This window comes from Hyperolius riggenbachi, chromosome 3 (genome assembly GCF_040937935.1).
Source record: "Hyperolius riggenbachi isolate aHypRig1 chromosome 3, aHypRig1.pri, whole genome shotgun sequence".
Lineage (NCBI taxonomy): Eukaryota > Metazoa > Chordata > Amphibia > Anura > Hyperoliidae > Hyperolius > Hyperolius riggenbachi.
The window spans coordinates 263,143,044-263,168,608 of NC_090648.1; the positions used below are offsets into that span (position 1 = coordinate 263,143,044).

The window sequence follows — 25,565 nt, forward strand, 5'->3', positions numbered from 1 at the left end:
GGTTACAATAAAAACACAAGCCGACACACAGGTTCAAATTAAGGTAGAATGTCCACACCTTTAACTTATTTTATGGCAATTACTTCCTTTGTATTGGCAGTCAATTTAAATTCATTCAGAGCTGCACAGCTTTGCTGGATACTGAGCCATAAGAAAATAAAAAGAACCATCAAGGGACCTGTTAGAGAAGGTTGTTGAATTGTATAAATTAGAAAAAGGACATGGAAAGTTATCCATAGACCTGGAAACACAGTAGTGTTCAAACCTTGCTATAAAAAAGGGTGGAAAGTTAGGGGTTTTGTTTTTACCAAGACATGGTGAAGTAGACCAGTCAAGATTCCAGCCACAACTACCAGAATGATTTGTAAAGATGCAAATAAATACCCACTAGCAATTCCAGCTGAAATACAGGATTCTCTGTAAACAAGTGGTGTTTCAAGATGCATAATAAACAGGCACTTGAACAAAATTTGGTGCTGCATGGTCGAGTTGCAAGATAGACTACAATTTCTGTTACTACATGCAGGCCCATATTTACTTTACAGGAGCCTATAGGCACAGATGTCATGGCGCATTAGACTTCTCCCTCCATGGACCTACAAGCCCCTGCCAAACCGCACCACAAGTGTGCTGGCTGTCCCAGCATCACTTCTCCCTTACTTCCCTTGCTTGTCATAGGTAGCTACAGGGGCCCCTTAGTATTAGGTAGCCAGATGTACCCTCAATATTAAGTAACTAGAGGTGCCCCTAAGTATTAGGTAGCCAGAGGTACCCTCAGTATTATGTAGCTAGAGGTTCCCCTGACTAAAGGGAGGTCTCTTTAGTGGAATGCAGAGAGCAGGTTGAGTAAACTCTCATTTACAATCTCATCTGGACTCCGCATAGGGATGGAGGAGCTCAAGGAGGGGCGTGGGCCGCCTTTCCATCATCAGACACCTATAGGAACGTGCCTACAGTGCCTTATGGTAAATCCAGCACCCAGACAAGCCTAAAAACGAATTTTGGAGTGAAGAGACCAATATTGAACTTTATAGTCATAACCACTATGTTTGGAAAAGGGACACAAGGCCCGTGACGAAAAGTATGTAATAACCATTGTGATGCCTGTATATAGATCTGTGATCTTCTGGGGAAGTGTAAGCTGCAGTGACAAAGGTAACTTAGGCCCGGTTCACATTAGTGTTAAAAAGCGGACCGGAAGCAGAACGGATACTGTACAAAAGGAAGGATGCTAACGGATCCAATGTTAACCTATGGAACCATTCACATCCGTTGGCTCCAACGGATACATTCCGCAGGACGGAACGCGACTTTGCTGTAGCACCAATTTTACCGGACCGCTGAGCCCAGCGGACGGAAATGGAAGCTTAAAGAGAACCTGTACTGAGTAAAAATATTTAAAATAAACACATGAGGTAACTTCAAATGAACATTACATAGTTACTTTGCCATCAGTTCCTCTCAGAAGCTTACCATTTTCTTCTGACAATAATCCCTTCCAGTTCTGACAATATTTTGTCAGATCTGAAATATTTCAGTTACTGTCAGTAAAATATCAGTTGCTGTCAGTTATAGCTGAGAGAAAAACTGATGTACCAGGTAAATGTCCATGTTTCCCTATGGCTCAAGTGGGCGATGTTACAGTTTAACTGTGTGCTGACCAGAAAGCTGTTATGGGTAATGGCCATTTTCAAAATGGAGGACGGAAAATTCCCTTGATCACAGTGAACAAACAGGACGCGGGACAGGAGAAAGAGATTGAGGTGTAGACTACATGGGAGGTAAGTATGACTTGTGTATGTTTATTTTTGACTTTTAATTTTCAGTTCAGATTTTCTTTAAGCCCTACATTGGGGGCAATGGGAGTGAAGTGAAGTAACAGACCGTTCTAGGGCCAAAATCCACTGGGGGTGGGGGTCTCAGGGGGATATAGGGATGCTCCACTGGGAGTGGGGTCTGAGGGGGATATGGGGATGATCCACTGGGGGTGGGGGTCTGAGGGGGACACTCCACTGGGGGTGGGGGTCTGGGAGGGTTGTGGGGACGCTCCACTGGGGGTGGGGGATGTGGGGATTGGGGACGCTAGACTCCTGAGCGGGGGAGGGAGGGAGGGAGAGAGAGAGGGGGAGGGTTTCTTACCTAGGCTTTCAGCTATTCCCCTTCATGTTGCGTCATTTGACTACCACGCTTCCTGGTAGTCACGTGATGCAAGGGGAAGAGACGGAAACCTGGTTAGAAACTCTCTCTCTCCCTCGCCCGCCCGCTCAGCAGACCGGAGTGGCAATGGAGTGAAAACGGATCCGATCGACCATTGTTAGATCCGTTTTCACAGATCCATTTGCCAGTGTGCACCAAGCCATCTGGATCCGGTGAAGCAGAGACTGGATCCGCTTTACCGGATCCGTTTGGCTTTAAAATGCAGTGTGAACTGGCCCTTAGTGAAAATTATTGCAAAATGAATGTAGCATGTTACCAGAAAATATGCATTCATCAGTCCGGAAGCTGTGCATGTGACACACTTGGGTTCTTCAAAATGACAATGATCAAATGCACAAGGCCAAGTCACCCCTTTTAATGGCTATAGTAGAAGAAGTGAAGGTGCTGGAATGAACATCACAGCCTCCTGACCCCCTTATCAATAAATCAAAAAAGTTAGATACTTACCTAGGTAGAGGGAAGCCTCTGGATAATCCGGAGTTTTCCCATGTCCTCCTCTACCCTACCGTCGCTGCCCGAGACTCTCACAAATTTTGCGCCGTGCTCCCCTGCTTAAATGAGCACAGCCATACTACGCCTGTGCCTCTAGATAGTCCAGGGGCTTTCTGTGTCCTCCTTGACCCTACTGTTGCTGCCTGGGACCGTTTAAAAGTTTTGCAGCTGTGCACCCCTGCATGAATGAGCGCAGCCATACTGTGCCTACGCAAGTACAGCCACACCTGTGCAGTAGCATGGAGATGCTCATGGACTAGCAGCTTCGGCTTATTGCCCAGGTGAAGTATATCCACACTCGTACACAGTGTAGAGCGCAGCAACCAGAACATATCTCACAAGCTGTTATCAGATGAGTCGAGGATGACATGGGAAGCCTCTGGACTATCCAAAGACTTGTCTCTACCTTGGTAAGTAATTTTTTGTTCCCAAGCCAGTTTAGGTTAACTTTAAGTCAATTTGCAGGTAATGCAAGACAGCAGAAAAATTCATTAATTTTCAGTATCTGTTGAATATTCAGTATTCAATATCTGTTGGCCCTGGTACTACATAGAAATGGTAAAAGTGGACAATCAAAATTGAATTTCTGTATGCACATTTATTGAGGTCCTGTAATATAGTTCACCAAACCTCTTCCCACTTTAATGTATGGTATATAATAATTTTGATCTTTAAATTGCATAAATTAAATGTTTTGCTGCATAATTTTAAATGTGTATAATTTTATAATTGCATTGGCATAAAATAAATTGTACCAAAATTGGGGCTTTAAAACAGGACTAAAATCAAGCAGGCACATTGAACTGCAGTTCAGAGCTTAGATTGAATACTTTTTATCTACACTTACCGTAAATATAAGTACACTTAACACTAGGTCAGGACTTGAACATTTTGTGAGTGGGAGAGATAACAGCGGTAGATGGACATTTTGCAAGTTTTATGGTAGGCTGTGCTCATAGACAGAACACTTTTTTTAGTTGATGGAATGGAGATTTATTTTATGTGACAAAGGAAGATTTCAGAACAGCATAAAATAGGGAACTGCAGCACAGGAATGAGTGCATAGCTATTATGTTCATTTACAGGAAGATCTTAAGTAAATTGAGATTTCACGTATTAATAGAAATCTGAAAGCTAGTTCTTTTTACTTGTTATATACTTTATATCCAGTGTGATGGCAACACAACGGCTAGAAAGAACTCAATGTACACACGTCCCCAAAGCTTTTCAGAAGAACTATGTACAGTATATGTACTCTGCAGCAGGTGCTGTTGTAAAAAAGTAAAAACCTGTAGTGTGCGGTGGACGTGGTGCTCGGGGAGGGAGGGGGTTGTAAATGGAACTTTGACATTGATTTTAGAACATATATTTTAGGGATTATATATGCATTTATACTGTAAATAAAGGTTTAGCTTTACTGAGATTCCTGGGGTGTTGGAAAATTATACTGTCTGCTTTAATATGTGTATAGCAGAAATTAAGTGGCACTTTGCAGTCTTGACTTAGGCCCAGTGCACACCAAAAACCTCTAGCAGATCTGCAAAACGCTAGAAGTTTTTGAAGCAGATTTCAGAGTGGTTCTAGGCATGTTTAGAGAGGTTTTCTAAACATGCCTAGCGTTTTTTAGAGCGTTTTTGTGTAGCAGATTATAAATATTGTTACAGTAAAAGCTGTTACTGAACAGCTTCTGTAACAAAAACGCCTGGAAAACCGCTCTGATTTAGCGTTTTTCAGAGCGGTTTTCCACTTTCCTATACTTTAACATTGAGGCAGAAACGCCTCAGAAATCTAAAAAAATGCTGCAGCCCCTGAGTTTGCATTTGTGGAAAAAACGACCCGCTCTGGTGTGCACCATCCCATTCACTTTCATTAGCCAAGTGGTTTTCCCCCTGCAAGCGTTTAAAAAAACACTTCAGAACTGCTCCAGTGTGCACCAGCCCTTAAACTGTTATAAGGAAGACACCTAGCATGACTTGATCAGTGGGCGTTCTGGTTGGGAGTAGAATCCTTATTTTTCTTAACACATTACACAGAATTTTCAGTCAGCTTAACCTACCACTGCAATGTCGAACAAAATGTTCAGACTGCTTAGCCATTGTACCCCTATCTCACCCCCTTTATGTCCCCCTTTTCCCCCTTGCTTTAGCATTTCCTGTATGAATCCTGGTCATGCTTTAGCTATTGTTGATTTGACTAATTGGATTTGATGTTCAACTATATGATTTTCCATGTTAAAATCTGTCTTGCTTTTATTTCTTAAAGTGCAGTATGCATGCATGTGATCATTTTCCTTTTTTAAGTGTGAATCTCTAATATGTGTTGAGGTTTAGTGGTGGTCTTCAAGGAAGCTACTAGTGATAGTAATGGCACACAGAAGTACATATTGTAGTGAAAACAAATGTTTACTTGGCACAGCATAAAATATTTACTCCTCATTTCAGGGCTCTAGATAGAGCTTTGTGAGTAACTGTTATGTTGCGGCAGGCTGCTGTGCATGCAGGACTGCTGGTAATCAATGAATCTGTTATATTTGAGAAATAGACTGAAAGTGAGGCATGTTAACCTCTTGAGGACCGCAGGCTTACACACCCTTAGTGACCAGGCAATTTTTTTTTACATTTGAGCACTCTGCAGCTTTAACAGTAACAGTTTATTACTCGGCCATACAACTTAGCAGCCAAATGAATCTTGCCTTATTTTCTGCCCACCAACAGAGCTTTCTGTTGGTGGGATCTGATTACTTCTGCATTTTTTTTTTTAATTTATTGTTGCTGTTTTTTTGTAAAAAAAATAAAAATAAAAAAAAAATGTATTTTTTAATTTCACCCTGAGATCCAATCACAGTGATCACCTCTCATAGGCATCAGTCTATGAGAGGGATCAGATTGTGAGCCGCTTGAGGGGACAGCTATGTGACAGAGCCGTAACTAAGTGGGGAAGGCGCTCATTCCCCGCTAATGTCCGCCTACAGGACCTGACGCCAATCAGCGTTAGGTGGTTCTGTAGCTGCCACCCTCCCACCACCGATCCGCGTTAGGCGGTCGGGATGGGGTCAGTACTTTTTCTTTGAGAACGCAATTGTAAATTTTGAAACACAATCAGTAGAGGGATTTTTGATCCCTTCTGGGTATCAAAAAAAAAAAAATTAAAGCCTCATTGACATGCTAGATGAAATGCGAAAGAGGCGGCCCGTAACAACTGTCTCTGACAAGAATAAAGCCTGTGTACAAGCGGCTCCTGATGTTCCTAAATGCCACGGCCCTGCATCACTCCTGCACAGCCCATTGGCTCTCTGCCCCCTTCCTCTGCATAGCAACAGGACGCCTACAGGCTGTAGGCTAGTGATGCTTCTATACAGGCTCAGCAGTGCAATATGAGGGATTGCCTCCTGATCTCTGCTGGATGACATGCCCCATACTTGTATACAAGGCTTTAGTTTCCATACCTTGTCTAGCCACTACCTCAAGCTCAACTCCACAGAGCCAATCTTTTCCACACTTTTCACTGTTAAGAGCCAAATTAACTGCCTCATGCAAGTTGTTTTAAATTATTCTGTAATTATTATATTATACCTGTGCAGCAAAAAGCCAGCATTCCTGGTGCACAGTAGGTATGCAAAGCATAAAGGACTTACTTGCATGGCTACCTTCACTAGTCTGTAAGTACTCTGATTCTTTTAGCATATGAAAGAAGGTTTTACACTATTTGATGATCCTTAGTCCCTAGATAAAAGTGGGTGTACTTGCTGCTGCTAAAAGGTGTGTTGGAGACTGTTAACCCCGAGTTGTCTGGGGAGAGGGGAACTGAGGAGCTGTTGAGGAAGTCTATGGTGCAGTGTTGTGCTGATCTAGGAAGTGCATAGCCAGGTCGAAGGAGAAGCGTAAGGGTGCCAGTGCACATACAGCTGTCTGTCAGAGTGGTCAACAGTGTCTAAGTGTGAGCAGACAAGCACCTGTATTGTTTGATGGTGGCAGATGCTACACGTGTTAGTGTCATTCTGGCCACGTGTGTATGCTCAAAACCAAATAGTGGTGTGTTGTGCAATTATGTCTCTCTCAAATGCTATGAGGGGTATCCACGGCAGACATGAAGTTACAGAAACTACAGTCCAATATAGTTTGTTAATCAATGACTACCAGTACAATTTGCATAGTGTACCTAGGGGCAATCAGCAAGCATCGTGTTTAATTTTACTAGTTTGACCCCCTAACTATTTAAAAAACGGTAATATGGCCCTTGTTTGAAACAGTCTGGACATCGCTGGCTTAGAGTGAAACTGTCATACATTTGTCACCTTGTATTATTGCTCTCTGCTGACAGTCTTTGTGTGTATTTTGAGATCAGCTTGAAAGTGGTTCGTTTATGACTGATATTCTCTTGTGAGGTCTGATAGAGCTAAAAATTGCACAGCCAGAGGTTAATTGTTGAATTGCCTGCTGACAGGAGAAAAGATCATGTATTATTCAGCTATTCGATTCGTCCCACATGCTGTGGCTGTGCCTCTGACTTGTCTCTTAGACTGTGTAAATCTGTTTGTCTAAATAGAAATCCAATAATAAATGATGCTGCAGTATTTGCCTGTCACTCTATCTACCATAGATATTACATCCATATCTAATGTCTTATAATGATAATGCAATATTTAATGTTTAATGATGACAAACCTATTTACAGCCCTATACGATATCTGCTGTATAACTGTGTCGTTTATCAGGAAACAAAATACTAACATTCAGCTAATGGCAGAAACGGGCACAAGTGATGGTTCAACACCTGCAAGTCTAACTCCCTAACAGGCAGTTTTAATTAACACAAATTAATTACATAGTTACATAGTTACTTTGGTTGAAAAAAGACATACGTCCATCGAGTTCAACCAGTACAAAGTACAACACCAGCCTGCTCCCTCACATATCCCTGTTGATCCAGAGGAAGGCGAAAAAACCCTTACAAGGTAAAAATTCCTTCCCGACTCCAGATGGCAATCAGATAAAATCCCTGGATCAACATCATTGGCATTACCTAGTAATTGTAGCCATGGATGTCATTCAACGCAAGGAAAGCATCTAAGCCCCCTTTAAATGCAGGTATAGAGTTTGCCATAACGACTTCCTGTGGCAATGCATTCCACATCTTAATCACTCTTACTGTAAAGAACCCTTTCCTAAATAAATGGCTAAAACGTTTTTCCTCCATGCGCAGATCATGTCCTCTAGTCCTTTGAGAAGGCCTAGGGACAAAAAGCTCATCCGCCAAGCTATTATATTGCCCTCTGATGTATTTATACATGTTAATTAGATCTCCTCTAAGGCGTCTTTTCTCTAGACTAAATAAACCCAGTTTATCTAACCTTTCTTGGTAAGTGAGACCTTCCATCCCACGTATCAATTTTGTTGCTCGTCTCTGCACCTGCTCTAGAACTGCAATATCTTTTTTGTAATGTGGTGCCCAGAACTGAATTCCATATTCCAGATGTGGCCTTACTAGAGAGTTAAACAGGGGCAATATTATGCTAGCATCTCGAGTTTTTATTTCCCTTTTAATGCATCCCAAAATTTTGTTAGCTTTAGCTGCAGCGGCTTGGCATTGAGTACGATTATTTAACTTGTTGTCGATGAGTACTCCTAAGTCCTTCTCCAAGTTAGATGTCCCCAACTGTATCCCATTTATTTTGTATGGTGTTAGACCATTGGTACGACCAAAATGCATGACTTTACATTTGTCAACATTGAATTTCATCTGCCATGTATGTGCCCATATAGCCATCCTATCCAGATCCTGTTGCAATATAACACTATCTTCCTTAGAGTTGATGATTCTGCACAATTTTGTATCATCTGCAAAAATAGCAACATTGCTCACTACTGTATCCACTAGGTCATTAATAAATAAATTGAAGAGCACTGGACCCAGTACAGACCCCTGTGGGACCCCACTGCTAACAGTCTCCCATTTTGAGTATGATCCATTGACCACAACTCTTTGTTTTCTGTCCATTAGCCAGTTCCCTATCCAAGCACACAGACTCTTCCCCAGTCCTTGCATCCTCATCTTTTGCACCAGACTTTTGTGGGGAACAGTGTCGAAGGCCTTAGCAAAGTCTAAGTATATCACATCTACAGCATTCCCAATATCCATATTAGCATTCACTACCTCATAAAAGCTGAGCATGTTAGTCAAACAGGACCTGTCTTTAGTAAACCCATGTTGATGCTGAGAAATAAGATTATTTTCTACTATGAAGTCATGTATAGTATCTCTTAGTAACCCCTCAAATAGTTTGCATACAACTGATGTTAAGCTTACAGGTCTATAATTTCCTGGATCTGATTTTTTGCCCTTCTTAAATAATGGGAAAACGTGGGCTGTACGCCAATCCACTGGGACTCTGCCAGTTGCAAGAGAGTCACAAAAGATAAGATAAAGGGGTTTATCTATAACTGAACTTAATTCCCTTAGGACCCGAGGATGCATACCATCCGGGCCAGGTGCCTTGTCTATTTTTAATTTATTTAGTCTTGCCTTTACTTCTTCCTGCGTTAAGTATTTAATATTACAGTTAGAAGATTGAGACTCTTCCGCCTCTGTAATTTGCAACAGTGCTGTTTCCTTTGTAAAGACAGAAGCAAAGAAAGCATTTAATAACTCTGCCTTACCTTGGTCATCCACCATTGAGTTTCCACCTTCATCCTTTAGGAGTCCTATACAGTCAACCTTTCTTTTTTTAGAGTTGATGTACTTGTAAAACTTTTTTGGGTTAGATTTGATATCCCTAGCGATTTGATTTTCAGCTTCGATCTTTGCTAGCCTAATTTCTTTTTTACAATTTTTATTGCACTCCTTGTAATTGCTGAGTGCAGCCTCGGACCCCTCCTGTTTTAGGACCTTATAGGCATTCTTTTTCCTCTTCATTTTATCTCTAACCTTTCTATTCATCCATAGAGGCCTTTTTTTATTCCTAGACATTTTGTTTCCATATGGGATATACATACTACAATATTGATTGAGAATACGTTTAAAAGCTTGCCATTTCCCTTCAGTGTCCTCCCCTTGTAGTACATTATCCCAGTTCACCAAACTTAGTGCCTGCCTAATTTGATTGAACTTTGCTTTTCTAAAATTCATAGTTTTAGTGGTCCCGCTGCCCCGTGGCCTATCAGTCACCAGATCAAACGTTATCATGTTGTGATCACTATTTCCCAAATGTTCTTGAACCTGCACATTTGATACATTATCTGGTCTATTCGAAATGATCAGATCCAGTAACGCATTCCCCCTAGTTGGTTCCGTTACCATTTGAGTCAAGTAATTGTCCTGTAGTGCTGCCAGAAATCTGCTGCTTTTACCAGAATGGGTAGCCTCAATACCCCAGTCAATGTCTGGAAAGTTGAAGTCGCCCATAACTATGACCTCATTTTTACTTGCCGCTTTTTCAATTTGCTGTAGTAATTGCAGTTCTGCAGCTTCATTAATATGAGGTGGTCTGTAGCATACCCCAATAAGCAATTGGCAACTTTTATTTCCACCATGAATATTTACCCAAACGGACTCCACATCTTCGCAATCTTCCTCCATCTCATCGTTGAGGACAGCTGTAAAAGAATTCTTAACAAAGAGACAAACCCCTCCACCTTTTTTCCCTGTTCTATCCTTCCTGAACACATTGTATCCTTTTAAATTGGCTATCCAGTCATGACTTTCATCCATCCATGTCTCGGTTATTCCCACAATGTCATAGCCTTTGTCATTCAGAATGAACTCTAGTTCATCTATTTTATTTGCAAGGCTCCGAGCATTGGTTATCATGCACTTTATATTTTTACCACCACATTTACCAATTTTGTTTACCTGAAATGGGCTACTTGAAGTTTTACCAACCTCCTTAATCTTTACACTGTCCCCACCCCCCTCTCCACCCCCCATAATGTTAGTCTCCCACTGTCTTTTTACCTTATCTTGTCTATATGTTGAGACTTTATTCTCCCGCCTCCCCCCAGATCCTAGTTTAAAATCTCCTCCAACCGTTTAAAAAAAGAAAAATGTTCCCAGGTAACAACTTTTGCTCTCTGCATCGTCCATTAGCACTACCATTGTATATTGGGGATGTGGACCAGGGAGAAATAAGTAAAGGTAGATAGGTAAAGAAAGAAATAAAGGATCAGGGGAAGTGTGCAGTATCATTCACCAATAGAACAATGTACTTATTCTCCCACTGCCTTCCACTTCCTCTTCTCAGATAAGGGAAGAGTTAATTCTGTAATTACTTCATTTAAATGGTTATTTTTACCAAAACGTCTTGCTTACTAAGCTCAGGTCTATTTTCTGCAGTTATTTACTCTCACCCACTCAGTTCTTCTATTAATGCAACAACAGCGGCAGTGGGGTAAGAAAGCAGTCCATGCTTGATGGCCATGTGGCTTGTCATGTGATGTCGCAAACAGCACAATAATAAAGGAAGTCAGGATCAGCAATTTCCACTTTTGTGGCAGAAGCTGCACTATTGGAAGGTCTGGGTGGCTGAGAAGCATACATATTGTAAATGCTCCAGTTTAAAATGGCACAGGATAGTTGAAGTAGAATATCGGTAAATATATCAATATTCTACTACTTTATTCACATTTACTGATATTTTACTATGATTTAACTTTTCCCTACTCTCACACAGAACCCTCCCCTGGTGCTGCCTACATGTAACACATTGCCCCACCCCCAGTGGTGTCTAACCGTTACCATAACCCCTAGTGGGCAGCTAACCTTCCCCTTGCCCCCCGCACCTAACCTTAACACCCACCCCTGCCCATTGATGCATAACTTGAACTCCATTAAAACGCAGGGCCCGCTATTTGTAGCCAGTTTGTAAAGCAGGCGGCTCCTGCACTTGCTATTATAGTGGATGTCCTTTTAAACAGGACGCTGCCTTTGACATTTTAAACTGCTCCGGCTGAGCAAGTCAATAATGGCTACACTGGTATTTAAACAATTCAAAGAAAACCTCATGAACTGGCAGCTGATCCATGTGTGCGATACTAATTTTGTTTCCACTAAGGCAGCCAAAGACTTAAAATTCACCACTGATCGTCCCCAGATCCATGAATTAGGAAGGAAACGCAATGGATTTTGGGACTGCATGCCTTGTTCGATTTACCCATTTATGCTCTCAATTGCCAATAAAGAACATCTCACTCAACGCTGGGGGGGATGTGGACCTATATGTGTTATAATTCACTACTGCAGATTCCCTCCCAGTGGCGTAGCTAGAGATTATGGGGCCCCATAGCACAATTTTCACGGGGCCCGCAGATGTAGGCACTCTCAAGTAATGTGACCTGCCCCTACCCTATCGGTATGAGTAAATTGGGCAATTGAAATTTCCATGCAATCTACACTGCATTTAGTCCATGGGCACTTAGACGAATTAATCGGGTCAAGGAACACAAGAAAATTAAGGGTGAATACATCACATACCACCTGGGCCCCCTCTGCTCCAGGGCCCCATAGCAGCTGCTATGGCTGCTATGGCTATTGCTACGCCCTTGTGCCCTCCCCTGTACGTGTGCCCTTGGCAGGCATCACATGGCCTTCCACACAGCCAGGCTCTGTGTAAGTCATACTTCTACTCTTAAAGGGGAACTGAAGTAAGAGGTATACGGAAGCTGCCATGTTTATTTCCTTTTAAGCAATACCAGTTGCCTGGGAGCCCTGCTGATCCTCTGCCTCTAATACTATTAGCCATAGCCCCCAAACAAGCATGCAGCAGATCAGGTGTTTCTGACATTAAAGTCAGATCTGATAAGACTAGCTGCATGCTTGTTTCTGGTGTTATTCAGATACTACTGCAGAGAAATAGACCAGCAGGGCTGCCAGGCAACTGGTATTGCTTAAAAGGAAATAAATATGGCAGCCTCCGTATACCTCTATCTTCAGTTCCCCTTTAATACTTTTCTGTGAGGGCTTTATAGTGCCAAACATGTAGTACAGACAGCCATACAATCCCAGTCAAAGCAAATGGCGATACTGGAGATAAGGCCCAAAAAGCTTTTCTCCATTTTACTGAGCTACTGTATCAATGCAGCTGCAGATACAATAAAAAGTTACTCCTCACAAATGGTATTCCATAATCAGAAGAAAATTCTATTTTACTGCTGGCAGGTGATGTTAGTGGAAGGAGATGCTGCTTGCTTTTTTGGTAGTTGGAAACCGCTGTAAACAGCTGTTATTTCCCACAATGCAACAAGGCTCCCACAATGTGATGTCAGAACCATGGTCATGACATCACACTGTGGGAGGGGTTTCACCACAATATCCGCCATACAGTAAGCCCCGGATGATCCATTTGAGAAAAGGAAAAATTTCTCATGGGAAAGGGTTGGTTACGGTTTCTCTTTAATTAAGAGATAAAATGGTGTTCATCTCATCTATGCTTCTTATGCTAATCAGGTTATCTATACTCCCTTCAGGTATGCAAAGCTGCAACTGAGCAGCCTTTCCTGTCCTGACCTATACACATTGTGCACACATACATATGTAACATCATGGTGTATGGCATGATTTGAGTCTGCCAGGCTGTGAGTACTTCCCATCCTCCGATAAAGAGGGTAGGTGCAACAACACATAGAGAATGATCAATGGATGCACCGCTTCCCCTAGGAGAGAGGAGACGTCTGTCCCTTTTTCTGTGATTACTATTAATACCTTCGGTCACATTTCCTTTGAACAATTATTGTGCCTGAGAAACGGTCTATAAAGATCTAATGCCATCACACACATTCCTTATGCACTGGATATAAAGGGTCTTGTTGTGATGTTTATATGCTTGCAGGATATGGCGTCGTATTTACAAATGGCACATATTGTAATACTCTTTTTTTTTTTTTTTTTTTATACGTTTCCTTTTTATTTCTTTTTTTTTTTAGTATGTGCTGAAGCATATAATCCAGATGAAGAAGATGATGAAACAGAAAATAGGGTAAGCATTATAAAGATTGCATGTCAAGTTGTTATAATTAAACATTTATTTGTTTTAATGTTTTCCTGGTTTTCCACAAAGCACCAAGGCTAATATATGAACTGTAAAGAATTTGGTTATTTCAATACACTTTGATACATTTTTACATATTCCTGTTTGTATGTACTATGTACAGCGCTACAGAAGATGTTGGTGCTATGTAACAAAAAAATTAAAATAATAGTAATAATAATAATGTTATGTTTGCAACATTCAGTACTCCAACTCAGCAACAAAGTACCAGTAATTCTGGATGTTGTTAAAAGGTGTTGGCAAAATACCAGTAGTTCATATTGTCATATACAAACTGATAGAAGCAGAAATAAGAGAATTGCTTCAACATTTGTTCTCTACAACCTTTTTTATAGTTCCGCTTTATCTTTGTTTAGTTCATGTCTCACTTTTGTTTTGTTCTTTTGTTTTTTACATACTGAAAAGCTATTTTGCATATAAAGCATACAGGTTAGCATATCTTCCAACTTTTATAGTTTATTGTGAACAATATTCAAATAAGGACTAGAGTGAGAAGGGAACACTCTCACAGTAAAACTTATCACAAAACCATTATAAGGACAGGTTCTTTACTGAATTGACATTTACAGTGCCTATTGATCTTTTGTGACAAGGTTTTTACTTGCCTTAAAGAACAACTGAAGTGAGAAGAATATGGAGGCTGCCATATTTATTTCCTTTTAAACAATACCAGTTGCCTGGCAGCACTATTGATTTATGTGGCTGCAGTAGAGTCTGAATAACACCATAAACAAGCATGCAGCTAATCTTGTCAGTCCTGACAATGTCAGAAACACCTGCTTGCTCAGGGTTCAGGATCTATGGCAAATTCTAGTCTAAGTACTAGAAGCAGAGAACCAGACAACAGTCAGACCAGTGGCGTAACAATAGGCCCTGCAGCCCCTGCACCCATGCCCCCCCCCCCCCTGGGGCCCGCTCGGGGCCGTTTTGTGGGGGCTGGAGGGGTGGCAGCATGAGGGGAAAGCCTTGACCACAGTCGGCGGGGAGAGGGGAAGTTCCCCCCCCTCTCCCTCACATCGGGGCTCTCCCCTCTGCGCTCCCCTCCAGCTAGTTACAGTGTGTGGGCAGCAGGCAGCGGCGGGCAGATACATACCTTCTTCCGTGCGTTCCATCGCAGACTTCTCGCTCTAGCGGCTGACGTCACTTCCGGAAGTGACGTCACTTCCGGAAGTGACGTCAGCCGCTAGAGCGAGAAGTCTGAAATGGTAACGCACGGAAGAAGGTATGTGTCTGCCCGCCGCTGCCCACACACTGTAACTAGCTGGATGGGAGCGCAGAGGGGAGAGCCCCGAGGTGAGGGAGAGGGGGGGAACTTCTCCTCTCCCCGCTGACTGTGGCCAAGGCTTTCCCCTCATGCTGCCACCCCTCCAGCTCCCACAAAACGGCCACGAGCGGCCCCAGGGGAGGGGGGGGCCCGCTCTGAAATTCTGCAGGGAGGCCCGGTGGGGCTTAGTTACGCCCCTGAGTCAGACAACTGATATTGCTTAAAATGAAATTAATATGGCAGCCTCCATATCCCTCTCACTTCAGTTGTCCTTTAAACCTTGTAAACACATACTCCTACAGTGATGTGGTCCAGTAGGGGTTGGCACTTGATCCCTGGGGCGACATTGCAGGGCAAAGGAAGGCTAGCAACACATGCGGGGGGTTGGCCTGCACAGGGACTATGGAGCAGTGCAGGAATTATGGTCCCTCGCAGGCAGCTAGTTTGGTTTTCGGTGACTCTGGCCATGCGCATACGCGATCGCACTCCTGCCGTTGTGACCATCCTGCGCAGGCGCAGTACGTGTACTACATACATACGTATGCATAGTATTGCGTCTGCGCAGAAAACTCTCATACTATATGGAGGTGGTAAAATCTGTCAGTGATTGGCCAATCATAATTAAAAGTGTGTACTAGGCTTTAATTATTGGTAAAGCTATGTTTTAAGATCGTAGAAATTATATACTCTTGCCTTGGTATGAAATATCACAACTTGTTCACCTGCATTTAATTAGACTTGTTACTCTAAGGGCCCATTCACACTTAGAAACGCAAAACGCCAGCGATTTTTGCCGGTGTTTTGCGGGAGTGATTTTTCAGCGGAAAAATCACTGAACACTGCAGTGATTTTTCCGCAATCATGTTTAGTGCTTCTATAGCACTGAAACGCCGGCAAACCGCTCAAGTGTGAATGGGCCCTTACAGGATTTTCCAGATCTGGCATGGGATCAACATGACGTTAGATCAATGACATCAATTTAAGCAGGCAACAGACTCTTGTGCATTAAAAGGTCTATGGCCCATATGCAAATACGGTAACTTTTTCTCCTGAGTTTTTTACTAGGAAATAATTTATCATCTTCTTTTTAAAATAACTTTTCAACGCTATGGATTTGAAAAAGTACCAAAAAGTAGGAGAAAAAGTAGTGTCAAAATTATTCTCAGTATTTTCTTGCTTGCTGGTGGCTTAAACTGCACTTGATGATAAGGTAGGGAAATTTCATCTTAGAGAAAACTTAGCAGAAAAATGTATTGAATATGGGCCTATACTATTTTAGGTAGGTAAAAGGAAAACATAGGGATTATGGATACAATAATGAGCATTTTTGGAGATCGGTTGTTCGCTTCATTCCTACTATGACCATATAATAACCTGTTTTGTAAAAAATGTTCAATCTGTATACTTAGCTTGTAAAAGTTGAGGTTTTAGATCTATCTGTACTAAATCTGGCATTGTTGGAGTTTAGAGAAATACAGTTTTGTCTTTTATTTCTGATTCCATTACATGTGGAAAATTAGATTTTATTTTCTGCTTTCAAAACAGATCATCAATCCAAAAACAGACGATCAACGACAAAGGCTACAAGAAGCCTGCAAAGATATCCTACTGTTTAAGAGTTTAGATCAAGTAAGTGATGTCCCCTTCAAAAACTGAAGATATCAGTAGAACTGTTTTTCATAATGAGGATATTTTGATGATAGAAATATATACTTTAGTGGTAAACTGAAAAGGTACTGCATAGAAAGTCTCCCCACTTACTTTTCTTTTGGCACAAGTTGCACTATGCTAGTTACATTACCTAGGAAGATTTCCCCCTAGGTTAGACTTCTTTTAAAAACAGAACTAAACTGGAAGCTTAGAAGCAGACTATGAAATATGTCCAGCGGAGGAAAAGGGGAAATGGAAGAAAGTGTGCTGTCATAACCTGTTAAGGTGTTAAAAACATACCCAGCAGCTGTGTGCCTCTCATTTAGCACTACACCGTTTCATGGTGCTCCGCAGTATTATAGAGCTGTCAGTCACTTTCAGTGTATGCTCTGCGGACATGACTGCTGGTGCAGCGGCTGAGCTAACAAATGGAGCAGTGCTGTATTGGAAAGGCATAGGCATTCTGTAAGTTTTTATCTTTATAGAAATTCATATTTTTTCAGTTTGGTCCACTTGAAACATATTTTAGTAAATTGTTGGCACTTAAAGTGGTAGTATACGTCAAATAAATTAAAAGGAAACTTATGCTGACAATAAACGGTTCATTTTTGAGCCATTTAGATGGCTTGATAGATAATTTCCAACATGTCCGATCTTCCTCTCGATTGTTTCGCTGCTCGAAGTGTTATAGCAGTGAATGGAAAAAGATAAGAAAAACGAGCGGAAGATAAGAGAATCGACTACAGAATCGAGCGACAAAACAATGGAACGGGTGAATTGAGCGGCAAAAACTAGCAGTGTATGCTCATCATAAGGGATCACTAGGAATTGTAGTTGCGATACCTGGGGCACCTATCCCACATGATTCTGGCATGATCTGCCAGGTGATGCATCGCAGTTACAGTAAACTTGATAGCAAAAACACCAAAAATCTAGCAGGACTGATGTTTACGATCGGGTAAAATCACATTGCAGTGACATTTCACTGATGGAAATGTTCCAGGTTTTTAAAGGAAGGGCCGGACTGGGCACCTGGAGGGTTCTCCGGTGGGCCCCACTGATGCTGGTGCCATTATTTAACTTCTTGTCCCCAAGCTCCAGCCTCTGCATCTGTGCATGGATTGGCTTGCCAGACTCGCCAATTACAAGTTACTAGTGTAGGACTGGGGAAGGAGGAGGCGCCAATAGGCAGCTGAGCAGCTGTGAGCAGCGTGGGTGCAGTGTGTGCAACATCTAGCTGCTCAGTATCCCCAGTGGCCCCTTCCTCCTCTAGAAAACAGGGCCGGCTGGTGGCCGCACTGAATTCAGTTGTGTCACGACTGCTCAATTTTAAGGTTCACCCCTTCACAGGTCCCACTAAGTCCCATCTCCCCCTCTAAGCCCTACCCCATCCCGTATACTGCCTTTCGTGACACCAGGACAGGTGGTGTAAGAAATCTCCCAAATACTTAAAGGGACACTTAAGTAAAAAAAAAATGAGTTTTACTCACCTGGGGCTTCCAATAGCCCCCTGCAGCTGTCCGGTGCCCTCGCCGTCTCCCTCCGATCCTCCTGGCCCCGCCAGCAGCCACTTCCTGTTTCGGTGACAGGAGCTGACAGGCTGGGGACGCGAGTGATTCTTCGCGTTCCCAGACACATTAGCACCCTCTATGCTGCTATATGGTATATGATATATGCTATAGCAGCATAGATGGCGCTATTGTATCCAGGAATGCGAAGAATCACTCACGTCCCCAGCCTGTCAGCTCCTGTCACCGAAACAGGAAGTGGCTGCCGGCGGGGCCAGGAGGATCGGAGGGAGACTGCGAGGGCACCGGACAGCTGCAGTGGGCTATTGGAAGCCCTAGGTGAGTAAAACTCATTTTTTTTTACTTAAGTGTCCCTTTAAACAGACAATAGCAGTAAAAGTCTAGAAGTGCATATAATGTGTCAACACTTTGAAAAACTATAAAAGTTTTGCATTTGGAAAAAGTATTGAACAATGAAATATTCCCTCTTTTCTGGTGTCATATTTATAGTACATAAATACGGTAAAATATCAGGGTGCATGGCCTGTCCATGCATAACACTGGGGTAGTGGAAAACCTGGTGTGACAGCTCTATGACAAGAAATAATAGGTATGTGTTTTACTTCATTAACGTTCACGATTTGCAGATTATAACAATTTGTTCAGCCCAAGCTAATTTCATAGTTAGTAGTGAGGCTTGAATCTGTTCTTTAATTAGCAAATTGAAAATATGAAGTTATCTAGCAAGGCAACATGAAAGGGCTGCTGTAGAATAAAATGCATTACATTAGGACCATTATCTCAAGAGAATATCACTTGTGATCAGATCAGAGTGTTACACAGCATCACTTAGAGACACTTGCTTTGACAATATCAAAGAGACAAAGAATATCAAGACTGAAGAAACTAAAATGTTTTATGTAATTTATTCAGTAGATGCTGGAAATCATTTTCATTTTATTGAGCACAAGAAAGTCCCACTGAGCTTGAAAAGGATCTTAATTAATTATGTGGGTGGTCATGCAGCAGGAAAAGGACTTGGTGCTGTACAGAGTGTAACCTTAACCACTTCATTACCAGTGGGCCAGAGCAGTTCTCATGTGTCATCCGTGACTCTAAATGATATACACCGTATATACAGTATATATGTCAGGCTCTCTAGCATTCTCCAGTTTCTTTTCAGCACCCATGCTCCAATCTCCACAACGCCCTTCACCTAGAGCCAAGTCCCCACTTAAACATGAGACTGCATCTGCCCGACTTCAGTTGCCCCCAGGACATGTACATGCATGACTTTGGTTGCCCCCAGGACTTGTGCATGCACGACTTTGGTTGCCCCAGGACTTGTGCATGCAAAGTATAGATGCTGAGGCCACAGAAACCACTGAAGTACTAGAGAGAATACTGAGCAAAAGTCCAAAACAAGCCAAGGGTCAATACCAGGAATCTGATGTCTGTCATGCAGGGATAAGCAAAACTCGAGGTTGATAACTAGCCGGGGTCATACATTGGAGATGAGACATATTGGCAGATAAATCAGGGATGCAACAGTCCAAATACAAAAGCACAGGTTTTTGTAAGAATACATTCAATTTTATTCTTAATTTACAAATCTTCTAAGTTGCGGATTAGGAGTATGTACATAATTCAGAAATCCATTTCACAAAAGAAAACTGCTTGACACGTGTTTCACGGCCAAAACCCGCTTTCTCAGGGGCTCACAGTGTACATAAATATCTGTTAAAAACATATACATACAATGTATAAGTCAAACACATACCATATTAATATCTATGCCCAGTGGCAACTGTACCTCCAACCGTGACGAGCTGCAGATTCTCTGCATAGCTAGTGGCATTCCAGGTAGCACACAAAACAATTTGGACTTCACTGGGGTTTGAGGCCTCACTGGATTTTGGGGCCTCCCTCTTCCTCTCTGGGCAAGTCACGCTGATATGACCCACCTTGTCACACAAAAAACATTTCCGGGTGTCAGTGGTTGGCGGCTTGAATCCAGGAAACTGTGGTGCTTGCCTCCTCTGGGTGACGGGTGAAGCAGGTTTAGCAATCTGTTCCCCCCTCCAGCTGGGTGCCGTAGTCCTCCGGGACTCGGATGCTCGATGGGCTGTGTAGGAATCAGCGATTTTCGCTGCCTCCCCCAAAGTCTTTGGCTCTCGGTCCAGTACAAAGAATCGGACCTCAGCAGGACAAGTGTGTAGGAACTGGTCCTTAATTATCAGTTCCTGCAGGGCATCAAAGGTTGTGACTGCTAGTCCTTTTAACCACTGCTGGAAGGCAGTGCGCAGGTTGCAAGCATGATCCAGGTAACTGTCATTAGGACCTCGCTGCACTGTCCTAAAATGTTTGTGATACACCTCTGGCGTGAGGTGGTATCGCGTAAAGATGGCTTGCTTAATTGCCTCAAAGTCTGCTTCTTTCTCCTGAGGGAGACTCGCAAACGCCCCCAAGGCCTTGCCTCTCAGCCCTGGTGTTGAGATACCTCGCCCACTACTCTCGGGGCACCCCATACTGACGACAAGTCCTTTCAAACCCCTATAAGAAAGTGTCTATGTCAGAGTCCTTGTCCATAGCGGGGAACTTATCCAGGGGGATTCTGTGGACTCGCTCACCTTCGCGTTCTGCGGGTCCAGCAGACCGGTCCTGCTGCTGAAGTTTAGCCAGCTCCAGCTGGTGTTGACGCTCAGCACTTTCCCTCTCGACCTGGTGTCGCTGTGCAGCTTGTTCCCTCTCGGCCTGGAGTCTTTCCCTCTCGGCCTGGTGTCGCTGTTCAGCTCTTCCCTCCTCTGCCTGTCGATGCAGTAGAATCAGCTTGAGGCGCAGTTCTGGATCAGCCGAGTTCAGTAGCTGTAGATCAGCTTCCAGAGATGCCATTTCCGTGTTAGGTGGATCATTCAGGACATCATCTCCACTCGCATCCTGTGGCGGGAGCGATTCCTCCTCTGAGGTGTTGTGAGCTGCATCTGCTGGCGTTTGAGCACGGGCTTGCTCTGCCTCATCATACTTCTCGAGGGCGCTAACTAACTGCTCCTTAGTCTGGCCTCTCACTGTCTCGATGTCTCTGTGCTCACACAGATTGAGTAGCATATCTCTGCTTTGTCTTGCATAGCTGGATGCTTTCTGAACCATCGTATTGCCAAATAAAAAGAAAAAAAAGGGGGGAGGGGAAGCAAAATGCCAAGTGTGTACCTTTGTGGAAAAAAAGTATATAGATTCTGCACTGAGTAGACTTCTGTAGGCTAGTCGCTTCTAACAGCTTCCAGCCTTTAGTACTCAGAATAGAGAGCTAAACTGCGTACTAATGTACTAAGCGATCCCACCGCTGTCAGACAATTATGTCAGGAACCAGCCCCACGGCACGCCTGCAGATACGGTTCCCGACTGCGGGTTTGACCAAATCGAGAGGGGAAACAGCCTTATTCAAGCTGCAACAAGGCTGTCGCCCCTCAAAGCACTTTAGATTGTAAGCCTCTGGCAGGGCCCTCCTCCCTAGTGTTTCCAGCTTGATTATGCAATCTTACTGACAATCACCCCTCTTGTGGACTAGAACAGTCTCTATTTTGACCTATGACACTATTGTTATCAAATCATTTGCATGATCCTGTTTTGTTGTGAGTTTCTTGTATGTTCTACCTTGTAAGTTAACCCATTTATCTGTTGTGCAGCGCTGCGTAATATGTTGGTGCTTTATAAATACAATAAATAATAATAATATCAGGATACACAGCTCAATAAAAGAACTGTCTCAATCTTTCCAGGTGCAGGTCACAAGAAGTATCCAACCGCAATCTGGAAAGATTCACAAAATGCAATAACCTAAGGTTATCTAGATAAAAAAAAAACCTGTATGCATGCATGTTCATACATACATATCTGCATATAAAGTGAAAAGAAACAGCCCAGAGTGACACCCAACATTCAAGTGCAAAAAAACATATAAAGGTACATGCAATGCCTAAATACCTAAAGAAGAGTGTAAACTAGGGCTGTCATATAGCCCCCTAAAGCAGACAAGCAAAACTGCATATTAAAGTTTCCAGGAGACCAATACTAATGGACCTCCTTCTGTGTCTCACTTGTAGTGAAGAGCAACTGGTTAAACAGATCAGCTGCTAGGAGCAGTGATTTGCTAATACCACTGTCTACTTCCTGAATGAGGCCAATAAGTGCGCTAAGATCATATTTTGCTCATTGCCTAATTTTTTGCTCAATATGTTAAACCTATTACCCATTTAAGGCTCTTTTTTAAAACCAGTTTTTATGTTAGAAGTTACAATGGCGTGACTAATCTACTGGAGCAGTGGGGAATTTTTAACTGTACTTCTGGTTTAATAACTTATAGAAACAAAATAAAAAAATTGAGAGCCCACAATAGCATGGTGTGTTAAAGACCAAATGGATGAAACAAATTCAATGGGAATGTATACTCATAAAAATGGGTTACCTCAAAGGCAGCCCTTGTATCAGCAAGTGGGGAGATTAGACCCCAACACCAGGGGTGGACAATTTGCAATTGATAAAGGGAAAAACAGAGGCACCAGGAAGATTACAATTTACTAAAACCAGTTTGAAGATGGGAGGTAGTGGTAGTGGTGGACTTACCTCCCCATTGAAGATTCAAATTGTCTTGTATCAGGCAATAACTGTATTGTATACTCCAAAAACAGTGCAATAATAAAGATATTGCCTGATAAAAGACGATTCGAGTCTACTTCCCGTTTTTAAAACTATTTTTAGTACATTTAAATTTTCCTGGTGGTTCTGTTTTACCCTTTGTCAATTTCTGTTTTATTAGTTTGAGAGAGTGGTCTTGACATTTGAGGTGGCTTATCCAGAACCAGAACTTCACAAGTGCGTCACAGATTCAGATACAGCTCCTGAATCAGATTCAGAAAATAATTTGCATTTACAATTAAGTTTTTATCATCATTGTTAATTACCCTTTTTTACAAGGACCATGAATTTCAGTTCCTAAATAGATGAGATGTTCGTAAACAACATTTTGAGTGAAGAGAAATGTTTTGTAGTGCCCCTTGAGTGACAAAAGAACAGTTTTGGACAGCATTCTATTCCTTTGATGTTTCAGAACTTGCTTCTTCAAGTATGAATGAAACCTCCTGCTAATTGCTACCATTATGTGATCTTTTAGCCAAACAACAGACTTTTATCCACTATTGACTAGGAACTGCCAATAACTTTTATGTGACCTTTGTGATTTGGCTGATTGCGTGAAAACCTCATGCATGTTTTTGATCTTTGACTCTTGGAATGTTATAACAATGTTTATTAGTAAGTGATAAGTTGTATGCCCTCAACTTTTGGCTAATGCAGCAAAACATTTATTTGGGCTCATATTCTAAAACACTTATTTGGGTATAGGTAGAAATGGCAGCAAAACACACTTCAATCACCATCCTGTTGAATATAGTTCAACATCTCTGCTGCCTTACCCATTCTTACATGACATTTACAGTCTCAGAGGCAGCACCAGTATGGTAGGAGTAGCGCGACCAGCAAGCAAGCAAACATTTCATGCTTATACACTTTGGCGCGGAGTGCATTTGCATGCAGGCTGTTTTGGAAGGGAATATCCTTAACTTGCGTTCCAGTTGATTTTGTCATTACTGGGGTTCCAGCTTGTTGTGAGTGTTTGCATGGAGAGGGTTAGTGTATAGCTCAGGCCTGGTCAATGTTTACGCAGCCCGGGCTGCATTGTGCGGACCACGGGCTGCATTCTTAACATTCCACTCCTCCCTCCCTGTAAAATTGAACGCGGGCAATGGGGAACTTGAAACTCATCTCACTCACAGATATCCCGCATCGAGTCTTTATGGCAACAGGAAGTCACATGTTGTGACATCGGAATGTTCCAGCATGTAATACGCTGGCGCTTCCTGATGTAACGTAATGTGATGTCCTGTTGGCTGTTGCCATGGAGACATGACGCAGGCCTTCCGTTAGCGAAGAGAGTTTCACATCCCTTGCTGCCAGCACAAAATTTTACAGGGGGGTAGGAGGGGAATCCGTCTGCCTGTCAGCGGGCTGGTGTAACAGCACATGCGGGAAGGATTCAGCCTGCGGGCCAAAGTTTGCCCAGCGCTGGTATAGATTTTAGATATACATATGCATAAAGGGAGATACTGGTTGCTTGGCAGTTGGCAACAGCTGTTATTTCCCAAAATGCGACAAGGCTCCCACAGTGTGATGTCAGGACCTAGTCTGCTCGGTACTCAAAAGACTGAACCGTGCATGCGCAGGATCCTTGCAGTAACGGGCACGATGACATGATGGGTGCCTGGATGGGCTGTGCATGCACAGCTTCGCCCAAAGTCGCCAGGTTTACAGAGCCACTAGTGGGACCACTGAGGGGACCCAGAGGACACAGAGTGACCTTGCGGGCTACAGGGGGCTGGAGGAAGCCCCAGGTAAGACCTAGATTTGCTTTTTTTTTAATTTTTTTTTTTTTTTTTACCCCTGCTCAGGGTACCTTTAAAGGGTACCCTTAGAAATTCAGCAACTTTTATAATTATCTTTGCATGGGAGTTGGGACCATACCCAGGATGTTCATTTGCAAAACTGTTGTTGAGTTCAGATGCACTTAAAGTGACACACATACGTTAAACTTTTTGATGCCCAACATGATCTTCCATTGTTTTTTACTCCAGTTGACAGATGGTAAATGTACAGAAACAGGGATTGGTTACCTGCTAGGAAAGTGGCTGCACGGGTTTGGGCAGGCAAATGGAAGTCCACAGGCAGCATCTACAAAATTACAATAGTCATTGCCTGAGGATTTTTCAAAGTTGATAGTTGCCCCAGAGGAAGGGGTCATCATGGCGGTAATGTCTGTATACTAAATAGATAGTCACCTGAAACCACCATGAATGCTAACTGTGTGTATATATGTGTGTATGTATATATATATATATATATATATATATATATATATATATATACATATATTTATATATTTATATATTTATATACATATATTTATATATTTATATACATATATTTATATATTTATATACATATATTTATATACATATATACATATATTTATATACATATATTTATATATTTATATACATATATTTATATACATATATTTTTATTTATATATTGATATTTATATATTTATATGTATATATATATATATATATATATATATATATATATATGTATATACATATATATATATATATATATATATATATATATATACATATATATATATATATATATAGCACATGTCAAAGTATAATGGGTGGTCTGGAATGGAAATCCTGATTTCTTTGGGAGACCAAATTTAATCTTTGCAATTTAATAAGCAAATGTTGCTTTGTAATCATGAAATACAAACACTTTCTGAAAGTAT

At 42.1% G+C, this 25,565-nt stretch overlaps 1 protein-coding gene across 1 annotated transcript in view; it reads left to right on the top strand.

The window, feature by feature from the left end:
- Nucleotides 1-25,565, top strand: part of PRKAR2B (protein kinase cAMP-dependent type II regulatory subunit beta) — a 154,965-nt gene that overhangs the window by 99,752 nt on the left and 29,648 nt on the right. Inside the window, exons 3-4 of the mRNA XM_068276278.1 lie at nucleotides 13,623-13,675; nucleotides 16,557-16,640. Of these exons, the coding sequence (XP_068132379.1) occupies nucleotides 13,623-13,675; nucleotides 16,557-16,640 (137 nt within the window). The remainder of the gene's footprint in view (nucleotides 1-13,622; nucleotides 13,676-16,556; nucleotides 16,641-25,565) is intronic.